This window comes from Calliphora vicina, chromosome 3 (genome assembly GCF_958450345.1).
Source record: "Calliphora vicina chromosome 3, idCalVici1.1, whole genome shotgun sequence".
In the NCBI taxonomy this organism is placed as follows: domain Eukaryota; kingdom Metazoa; phylum Arthropoda; class Insecta; order Diptera; family Calliphoridae; genus Calliphora; species Calliphora vicina.
Genome location: NC_088782.1, coordinates 115,309,618 through 115,320,763, shown reverse-complemented (window position 1 = coordinate 115,320,763; position 11,146 = coordinate 115,309,618). Strand labels below are relative to the sequence as shown.

Below are 11,146 nucleotides of genomic sequence, written 5' to 3'. Positions count from 1 at the left end.
TGATTTTTTACTGGCAATATCCCTTCCATGTTAAATGCCGAGTCGACCATAACAACACAGCAACATGGCTTCAGGTAGCCTCATAGTCCTTAACCCTTTAACAACTAAAGCAGTCTACAGAAGGTCATCACAAAAACCCATTTTATGCAAAATTGGTGTATTTTGCAATCTAACAATTAAATACTGTACTAGATTTAACGTACAAAGTGAATTAGTATGGCAGAAATAAAAACTTCAATCAGAATATTAGTGAACAAATAAGAGAAAAAATTGTTGGTGAGTATTCGAACCATGGATAAATATACATAGAGCGGAAACTCTCCTGTCAAAGACCATAGAGAAATATACACAGCGGAAACTAGAAACAACTCAAACAAAAAATTAATCACAATAATCACATACAGTCTCATCACTTAAGTTTTTGACAACTGAGTTAGGTCTTTGACAGGAGAGTTTCCGGTCTATGTATATTTACGATTCGAACAGTTTTGTCAAATAAAAATACTACTACAACAACAAAATACATGGATTAATTTGTTGTTGCAAGAGTTGGGTTTTTGAAAACAGACGAACTAAAGTTGAGTTTTTAACCCCCTGTCTATACTGGACAAATATTTATCATAACAATTAATGACGTTTGTTGTCAAGACAAAGTTGTCTGTACAAAAGCACTAAAAATTTTGTCATAACGAAGCAATAATACTAATAAAGGAAGACTATACCAGATAATTTTTTATCTTGACAACCATTTTGACGTTTATTATGAAAAAAAATTATCAGATATAGACAGGGGCTAATATCAAAAATTGTATTACAGATAATTTTCTATTGGCAACCAGAACGTTTTTTGCCGGAATCAATTGAATTCATTATTACATATTTCTGGTTGACCTACTAAATAAGGAAACCTAAAAGATGTCAATATAAGAGTGAATACTTTGCACACATGGGCAGTGTAGGCCTAATGGACTCTTATATGGGTTCTAGTGGAATGGCAACCATAAGTAATCGTAGATTTAACTCTGTGCTTCCCTTGAAAAACGAGACGTTCATCATCTGTCGAAGAGCAAAATAAAAAAAACTTTATCAACTAAAAAGCTTCGCAATAAAGATCTATGTATGGGCCTTTTCGGAAATGCATCACTGCGCTGCATTTGATGCGCATCTGTGATTAGTTTGCGATGCTGATGCGCAGACAATGCATCAGCCATTTTGGTGATGCTTGTTTGATGGGTTTTTGCGCATCATCTGTTTCACTGTTGCTTTTTAGAACTCAAGACATTTGCAGTGTTGGCAACTTTTGCATTTTAGAACGTACTGCGCATCAGATGCAGCCCAGTGATGCATTTCCGAAAAGGCCCTATGTTCCAAATTTCAATAAAATCGGTTCAGCCGTTTTGGCTTGATTGTTGAAGGATTAAAGGTACAAATTTTACCGGATTTCCCCTTTTTATCTCTTCTTGGTCCAAGTCATTAAAAAAAGTTATGTATAGCCTATTGACGCTTACACATCATAAAATTGGCTTAGCTGTTTATGCGTGATTGTGGATATGGATTTTTCGGTTAATTTTGTCATTAATTTTAGTTATAATATGGCAGTACTTGCATGCATTACTAATTCTCAACAGTCTGGTCACACTATAAATTTGAACGTTAAAATTAAAACCGACTATACGTAGAAAAACTCACGCGTCATCGGCATTATCTCTTAAGGACGGTCAGACCGATTTTTGTTGTTTGACTTTCGAGTGTTCTGAGTCACATCTCGCATTGGTATTGATTTTATACGTCGCATAACTGTTTTAACAGTTTCAGTCGTTTATATTAATCTACATTCGTTCATTTTGTTATAACCTTAATTTGAGGTTATGAGAAGACAAAGACCTGGTGGAGAACCATTCAAAACTCATTGGAGGAGATCAATTAAAACTCTTTCTGTTTACTTTACATGCTTCTCTCTACACTGTTCGATAAAGTGACGTCGCCACATCGTAAAATCATCGTCTGAACTGGGTGACAGTATCTTTTTAATAATACATATGTTTTTGACAACTGAGTTAGGCTTTGGAGTTTCTGCTATATGTATATTTCTCTATAGAAAAAATTATAGTCCGTAATATGTAATTGTGAAATAACGCATTTCGAGTAATTTGATTTGTTTACGTCTCTTTTTTTAATCTCTTCTTAATTCTAATTCTTCTTAAAGAATCAACAAAAAAAAATTCCAAACAATTAATGTTGAGCACAATCTAACTCCTGATATTATTCTCAATGCAAATGTAAGTGGTCTATATTGGAAAATGCTAAAGATAAAACGTTTGTTCGTGATAGAAAAACTAGTGCTCCAGGAAGAAAGTTATCGAAGAATAGACTAACAATTTTAGTTTGCGCTAATTTATCTGGAACAAAGCAGATTAAATCTTTTCTTGGAAATGTTAAGAAACGCCGCTCGTTTCGTAACAAAGTGTTGTTGTGGATATTTTTAATGTAGAAGAATTTTTATAACCGAAATCCCTCCCAATGAAGGCTTTATTAATCCTTGGTAATGTCCCAACTCAAACTCCCGAAGATCAATTAATAAAAACTACATTAGATGGATTAACGTGTTCTATAAACTAAGCTCACTGTTTATATTTTCTACTACAATTCTTTCTACTTTTGTCCATATGTTATATGGTGACAAAGTACTGTGCGATGTTTTATCAATTATTTTGTCAATGCACTATGAGGCAGCGCATATTGAAACTGTTGTGACATGGAAGAGCTGTCGATGATGAATCTCAGATATATCTACTAGAAATGTTTAATACATTTAAAAAATTCACAGAGCTGTATTTATTTATATTTTTAACGGTCAAAACTAAGTGATGCCAAACATAAACAGGTACAAAATTTGGCAGCACTTTTTTTGTAAATGTCAAAATTACATTGAAAATAAAAGTAGAAATTTAAAAAAAACAAGTAATATGGAAGAATAATTTATTTCTGAAACTGCTAAAAGTATGTTAATATCAAATCTTATGTTAAATAATGTTAAATTTTCTTGATGCGTTGACAATTTTAGCTCTAATAAGGTCTAATTCCGGGTACCGTTTTCGTTTTTAAAACGAATTCATATATTTTGCAGTTCTGTAAACAAAGGTTCGAATGAATTAATTTTTAACTCAATTTTCAAAATCAAATTAACCCCATGTTATTATAAAACTTTTAGCGCTTTCAATTTGTCACTAACGAAAGAAATTTAGTTTTCGGCTTTATTAAAAAGAATTTCAGAATTTTTCAACGAAAATCCATTACAAAATTTCTTAATAAAATTTATTGAATGATGAAATGGATCTTCAATTCAAATCTATTACAAATATGCTTTAGAAATTTTTTTTCAATTCAAATAACTAAGTAGTAGATAAATGCGGTGTAAAAACATTGAGATTTACATGCCTCTTCAGAAAAAGAAAAACGAACAATTTTTTCGTAATGAAACCACTTTCAGTTTTCAAAGTTTGATATTTCTTTGTAATTTTTTGTTTTTCTAAAATTTTTAATCAATTTCTGTACCTAAAACTCTTCAGAAAAAGCAAAACGAAACCACTTTCAGTTTTCAAAGTGGAATTGACATTTCTTTGTAATTACATGTTTTTTTAACATTTTTAATCAATTTCTGTACCTAAACCCTCACGAATTTGATGAAATGTATTAATTTCGGGATGAAAATATCAGTATGTCAAAGAAATTTTTCTTTTAAGAAAAACTCGTAATATTTTTCTATAGAAAAGTTACTGTTGCAAAAGCAATAGGTAATTTTTATTAAGCCTGTGATATATCCAGTAAAAGTAAATGGCCTAGTAGATGTTGTTGAGATTCTCATTCCAATCGTTCAAATTTTGTACTTAAACGAAAAACTACAAAATTTCAAATACTTGTTGAAAGTTTATTACAATTTGTAAATCATTTTAACACCATCTAGCGGTGACTAGCACTACATGAACACTATTTACTAGTGGTTGCCAACCCCGCTAGCACTAAATACAACCCTGCACGAAAATAACTGCACAACCAGATGTCGCCCTGCCAAACAACTGACATATGTCAACAATAGCCAGTGAACAATAATTGGTAAACAACTGTCAAATTATGTGTCAAATAAAGCGACATCCGGCCATCTTCCTTTCCTTTTTTTCGTATCTTACAAGATGGTAGGTTCTACCAAAATTTTGGATTGTGTTAAAATTCATTGCCATCCAAAAGAAAACAAGAAAAATGTGTAAAATTAAGTGAAAATACAACTAAAGTGCAATACTTGCTAAGAGAAAATGTAAATATTTCAAAGAAATTACGATGAAAAACAACGATAATTTAAGAAAATATAAAAATATTGTTTATGGCCAAGAAAGCATAAACAAATGAGTGTTAAAAAGTGTTTTAAAAAAATTAAAAGATGGCAGTGATTTTTTTATAATGAAATAATTTAATAAAATAAAAGTGTTTATAAAGAAACTAATGAATATTTATTTATTTTTGAAAAAATATGTGAATTTAGGCGCGAGGTCCTAAGAAGCATTTGAAACGTTTAGCCGCCCCCAAGGCATGGATGTTGGACAAATTGGGAGGAGTTTTCGCTCCCCGTCCATCCACCGGTCCACACAAATTGCGTGAATCGTTGCCTTTGATGATTTTCTTGAGAAATCGTTTGAAGTACGCCTTGAATGGTGCTGAAGTAACCAAAATTGTTATGCAGCGTTTGATTAAGGTCGACGGTAAGGTACGCACTGACCCTACCTTCCCAGCTGGTTTCATGGGTAAGTTATCAATTGGTTTTGATGTATTTTTTTTATTTTGTGTTAAGTTGAAGTGTAACGGAGTTATTAATAATGGTTTTTATCTTGTGTTTTAGATGTCATCACCATTGAAAAGACCGGTGAATTCTTCCGTTTGGTCTATGACGTTAAAGGTCGTTTCACCATTCACCGTATCTCCCAAGAAGAAGCTGCCGTAAGTATTTTATGAATATGTTTGTTAAAGTGAAAGAGGGGAGAAGTAGTGGAAATAGTTTGGAGTTTAGTTTAATTGAAAGTTCTTTGTATTTTTTAGGATTTTGAGAATCTAAAAAGGAATTGTAAAACAAATTTTGTAGTTTAAAGTCTGGATTTAAAAAACACTGCAGAATTGAGAGAAAATTTAAGCTGGGGTTTCTTTGTAGCGAAAGTTTTGGGATTTGATAGAAGTTTTACATTTGGAGTTAACAGGAGAAATTAGCCAAAGTATTGGTTCCTCAAATCAAGAAGTCAACTGTTTTGCGGAGAATCTTAAATTCTAGAACTTCTTTTTATATAATAATTTAAGAGTAGAAAATAGGAACATTTTGTAAACCTTTTAATTTTAAATGTTTCATGGGCTTTTCAACACCACATTTATTGATTTTTGATTCATTATAGTGTGGATATTTTAATTAGAAAAGAGCCTAAAAGCAATTTTTGTAACGACGGTCTTTGCTTTATCATTTCCCAGATACAGCAATAACATTTACGTTCAATTACAAAATTAATAAAAAACTGATATAGGATTTAAATACTCAGAGAATTTAGAATTTCAAGGATCATTTTTAAAAGTAGAGCTTTAAAAAATAGAGTACTTGATTAAAATAATAAGTAAGATAGGGATTAGACTTTATCAACTGTCTATTGCGACTGGCCTTACACGATAAAGCTGATTCAGTGTTTTCGTATAAGGTAGAGTTTTGAAACCGATCGATTTCTATCGGATATATGCATGATTTGAAAACAATTATGGGAATATTCCGTCTTATTGTGAGTGTCGCAGTCCAAAACCAGTTGATTTGTTATATATTTTGTGTTGTAGTTGTAAAAAAATGTACAATCGACTTCCCAGTCATAATAAGGGTTATTTTCATTCGTAAACCGAGAGTATAAATATCCAAGTTTGGCTCTATCGAAGACTATGTAAATGAATACAATTAACCACATTTTCATAGATCAAAAGTGAGCCTAAAGCAATTTTTGTAACGACGGTCTTTGCTTTATCATTTTACCAGATACTGCAATAACATTTACGTTCAATTACAAATTTAAAATGTCATCGGCATTTTAAATTCTTTAAGGAAATAAACTTCTCCCCTGCCAATAACTCTTTAAAGATATTGCTTTCAGCTAAATTAAATCAAAATCATTTATTTATTATTATTTTTCTGTTATTTCTAGTACAAATTGTGCAAGGTCCGCAAGACACAATTGGGCGCCAAGGGTGTACCATTCGTTGTTACCCACGACGGTCGCACCATCCGTTACCCCGATCCTTTGATCAAGGCCAACGATACCGTTCAAGTTGATATTGCCACCGGCAAGATCACCGATTACATCAAGTTCGATTCCGGTAAGTTTGAATACATTTTTTTTTATAACAAACAATAACAAAAGAAGTATTACTACTAAGTAATTTCTATTGGCTTCATCGAAGACTTTGTATAATGATTATAAAAAACCACATTTACAGGGATCAACAGCAAGCCAAAAGCAATTTTTGTAACACGGTCATGGCTTTGTCTTTTAAATGATACTGTCATAACATTTTAGTTCAATTACATTTTTAAATCCTAAATTTTATTTAATTTTATTTTATATAAACAAATTTAACTAACTTGGCTTTTTTTCTTTAATAATTTACAGGCAACTTGTGCATGATCACTGGAGGTAGAAATTTGGGTCGTGTCGGTACCGTTGTCAACCGTGAAAGACATCCCGGCTCCTTCGACATTGTCCATGTTAAGGATACTCAAGGTCATGTATTCGCTACCCGTTTGACCAATGTCTTCATCATTGGCAAGGGCAACAAGCCTTACATTAGTTTGCCTAAGGGCAAGGGTGTTAAATTGAGCATTGCTGAAGAACGTGACAAGCGTTTGGCCGCCAAAACCCATTAAATAATTAAAAAGTAAGATGTGTTTTTTTATTTTATTAAAAAAAAAACTATAAAAACCTAATTTTACCCACAAAAAATGTTGGACAAAATATATAAAAACTAAAAAAAAACAATTATATTTAAAGGTGTTTTTTATTTATTTATTCGGGGGAAAATAGGATATTTTTATTGATAAGATCGGGGTTAAGATCACCTTTAAAAATATGACTGATCTTAAAAGGAACTTTCTTTCGTTTTAGTGCATTTTTGCAAAATTATTGGCGAATAAAGTTTAATTTATATAGGAAGTAAAGGCGTCCTAGTTCTAACATTTAGTTCAAATCTTACAACTAAAAGTATTTGCTCTCAATTCAGAGCCATGTTGAACAATTGGTACTCAAATTAGCAGGGTGGTAGATCAGGGGGGTTACTCCCGATTCGATTCGAAAGGAAATCTTTTTGAATTACAATGTATTTAGAACAAATTTTTGAACATTTTCGTTTTCGGATTGTGTTACTCAGTAACCGCACAGGTGCGCTAATTTTCGCATTCGTATACGAGCGTTTTATTTTTGAAATTCAATTCCCTTATTTGATATCGAATAAAATATATAAAATTTATATGGATGCATTTGGTAACACAGTGTAAAAAACAGTATAGGTTCGACTCTACTACCAAAGGGTAGTAAAATTTGGCGATTTTGGTGACAAATTTTGTTTTATGTACCTCTAAAGATTCAGAAAATCAGTGGGCCCTAAAAAAGGTGTAATCAATCTGATTTTGCCCAATAGCTAATTCAGACTTGGTAATACCGCTTAGCTATATATGGCAATAATATATAAGAGTCCACCAAACAATTTTTTTTTTTAGATTTATGGTCAACTTTTTTGTCATTTTTTTCAAATTTTTTTAAAATAACTTCCAGGCACTAATAATTTTTCACTAACAATCAGCCCAATTATGAATAAAAATTCACCGGAAGTTATTTTTTTTAAAAGTTTTTTCCAAATTTTTTTAAAATCTTTTTTTAATTTTTAAAAAAAAAATTTTGGAAAAAGAATTTTTGAAAATAATGTTTGAGATAAAACAAAAAAAAAAAATCGGGTTAAAAATTATTTTTCTCGATTTTGACCCATAGTATGTCCAACTTACTATAGCCTAATATATAATTCAGCTTTTTTTAAAAAATCGTCCAAGTTTGTATTGGTCTATGGGATACTACGTCCCTTTTATTGAGCCAAATTTTACTTTACAAGCTTTTCCATTAAGTTCTCCTTACGGATCACATAAACATTTTATATAGTCCCGAAGAACATTTGTTTCTATAAAAGAAAAAACAAAAAGGGACTTTTTTGAGAAGTCCCTTTTTACATTTTCCAACTTTGGATACGTGTAGCTTTTTATAGGGACGAGATAACTGTTACCAATTTTTTATTATTTGCAGTTATCTCGTCTAAATATGCAGATATTTAAAAAAATTCGACCCTCCATAGGTCCACCATATCTTGAAAAACAAAAAAATATCGAGCCAAATTAAAAGAAATAAATACCCCTAAACATCTCTTCAACTAAAAGAGATAACCTACACATGTATGCATTTTTTGTAGATCTTCTCAAGAACAATTTATATTTTAAATTTCAGCACATTCGGATCATAAATGGATTTTTGGCGATTTTTAAAAAAAAAAGTCACGCACTGGCCGCCATTACCCCTAGGAAGCTGATCAACTGTAAATCAACTCTGCTCCAATCATGTGAAATTTCGTAACAATATCTTCAATAGTTCACCGAATTATTTAAACAAAATATTTCTAAACCTCTGTGTGACGTCAATTTGGTTCCATGAGCCGATAGTCTTGGGAATGATTGTCGTACTATAGAGGAAAAACTGCAGCGGAAAACAACTAAGGTTGGTATGGAACAGCAGATTTAATTCATTCTCTTACCGCATTGACCGAGGCGTTCCAAATTTATTCTCGAATTTTGGTCAGGTTCTCCACATGTTCAACTGACGACCAGCCAATTCAGTTAACCTTGTCCAATGGATTTATCTAACAACCTAGTAGAATTAGCACAGTCTAGACCTGCACCTTGGTGCAGAAATTCCCGCATTAGAAAATTGTTACAACAACATGATTGTGAAGTAGAAATAAGAATTCCAAATCGCTAGCCGGCAGCACTTGGGGTGGATAAAAAAACCTTGTTGGCTACCTGCAAGACGATTGGTCGGTTAGTGGTCAACTATGCTGCTCCAGGAGCTGACAAAATGCTGCGTTAAGGACTGTCACAGACTACATGCAAATTACCTAGGATAACCATATACACGATGCAACGTAGATTCTGCTAGTAAAGGAACACAACGTCATGTTGTTCAAACAGTTTCTCCAGGGTTGTCATCGGAGGAGTCATCCTTGCTTCAACATCACACAGCTGGAGCCCTCACCCGAGGTATGTAAAGTAGGATATTTAAGGAAAACATACAAAGATATGTGTAGGATCCATTACATCGCAATACCATGACAAGTTCACGTTGTTAAATATATCAGGTGGATAAATTTCTCTCCTGAGTTATGTTAATGGGGGTAAGAAAAAGTGGATAAATTAGTTTGTTCATTTTATTTAAATAATCAGGTTTTTCACAGACATTTTACGAAAGTGAAAATAATACTGTTTAATTTTGAAATGTTTTGGTTTTGCTTCTTCAGCTTTCGTAAAAAGATTTTGCTACAAAAACTTCACATACCTTAAGGCGCAACTTACAATTTACTTTTTAATACAATGCTATTTGTTACTCCTAAAAGTATACATGAAATATTTTTAACTTCTTTAATTTACACATTTCTATACGTACCATAAAATATATTGGGGTTTGTCATTCCGTTTGTAACAAATCTAATATTTTTCGCATAAGTTTATAAAAAAAAGTACTGATTATTTTTTCAAATTTATTTATATTCTTTATATTTATTATAAGACAATCTAGGTATTTCCGTACGTCTGTCTGTTGAAAACACGATGGGGTCCAAACTGACCAAAAATCGATTTTTTATATAAAAACTCAAAATATCTAAATTCGCTAATAACTTGGCCAATAAGCGTTTAATCAAGAAAATGAGCTCGATATGTGATCACTCATATTTCTGAACAAAAATCGATTTTTTGTATAAAAACTCAAAATATCTAAATTCGCTAATAACTTGGCCAATAAGCGTTTAATCAACAAAAGGAGCTCGATTGTGATCACTCAAATTTCTGACAAAAAAAAAAAATGATTTTTTATATAAAAACTCAAAATATCTAAATTCGATAGTAACTTGGCCAATAAGCATTTAATCAAGAAAAGGAGCTCGATCTGTGATCACTCATATTTCTGACCAAAAAATATCTAAATTCGTAAATAATTTGGCTAATAAGCGTTTAATCAAGAAAAAGAGCTCGATCTGGTAGCTGGTAGCTAGGTAGCTAGTAAAGTAACTGACCCGAATGCGAATCCAAAGCGACTAAAGACTCTGCTAAGCAGCAGTAGATCTGGGGGCTAATTCTCGCATTCGTATACGATCGAATACTTATTCGAGAGTTTCTATTTTTATTTTTGGGTTTCCCTTATTCGATATGGAATAAAATGTATTGAAATTAATTTTGATGACATTCGATTACGATCATGTTTTTACTAGAAAGCTGAGAAGCATTCGAAATTTATTTCGATTTCGAATGGCAACATGTTTTGTTGCCAAATTCTTGTACGTTTCATCTTTACAGGGAGTAGTCTTTCAATATCAAAATTGATCGCGAATTTTTCGATTTATCATGAGTTGTTGGTTATTTCCGTTTGTAATTTCTACATTTTTCATTTGCGACCCCACAAAGTATATATATTCTGGATAGTTATAAATAACGGAGTGGATATAGCCGTCTGCCCGACTGTATGTTGAAATCAACTTTCCGTAGCCCCCAAATAACTTACAAACAATGTATCGGGAATTCTGCCGGCTCGATTACTGTTTAAAATCGGGCCACAAATGGCTGAGATATAAGGAAAAAACCGGGACGACCTCAATTTTTGATCTAAATCTGGATTATTTAGTAATTAATATAGACAATATGGATGTTTATATGGCTATAGTAAGTTGGACCTGTAATGCGTCAAAATCAGGAAAAATATTTTTGAAACCGAATTTTGTTTTCACCAAAAACAATTGTTTGTCAAAAGAGAGAGAGTTAGTGTAAAGAGAG

At 32.0% G+C, this 11,146-nt stretch overlaps 1 protein-coding gene and 3 non-coding genes across 4 annotated transcripts; all 4 read left to right on the top strand.

The window, feature by feature from the left end:
* The first annotated feature begins 4,174 nt into the window (after positions 1 to 4,174).
* On the top strand, positions 4,175 to 7,046 carry RpS4 (ribosomal protein S4). The gene is made up of 5 exons (XM_065503695.1): positions 4,175 to 4,193; positions 4,538 to 4,796; positions 4,892 to 4,989; positions 6,216 to 6,387; positions 6,681 to 7,046. Exons 1-5 carry the CDS (start codon positions 4,191 to 4,193, stop codon positions 6,932 to 6,934), a joined length of 786 nt encoding a protein of 261 aa, XP_065359767.1. The 5' UTR covers positions 4,175 to 4,190; the 3' UTR covers positions 6,935 to 7,046.
* LOC135956117 (small nucleolar RNA psi28S-3327) lies at positions 5,385 to 5,538 on the top strand. The gene has a single exon (XR_010576357.1). It is a non-coding gene; the product is annotated as a small nucleolar RNA psi28S-3327 (small nucleolar RNA).
* LOC135956116 (small nucleolar RNA psi28S-3327) lies at positions 5,935 to 6,082 on the top strand. Its single transcript, XR_010576356.1, has one exon. It is a non-coding gene; the product is annotated as a small nucleolar RNA psi28S-3327 (small nucleolar RNA).
* On the top strand, positions 6,454 to 6,600 carry LOC135956118 (small nucleolar RNA psi28S-3327). Its single transcript, XR_010576358.1, has one exon. It is a non-coding gene; the product is annotated as a small nucleolar RNA psi28S-3327 (small nucleolar RNA).
* Positions 7,047 to 11,146: the final 4,100 nt, after the last annotated feature.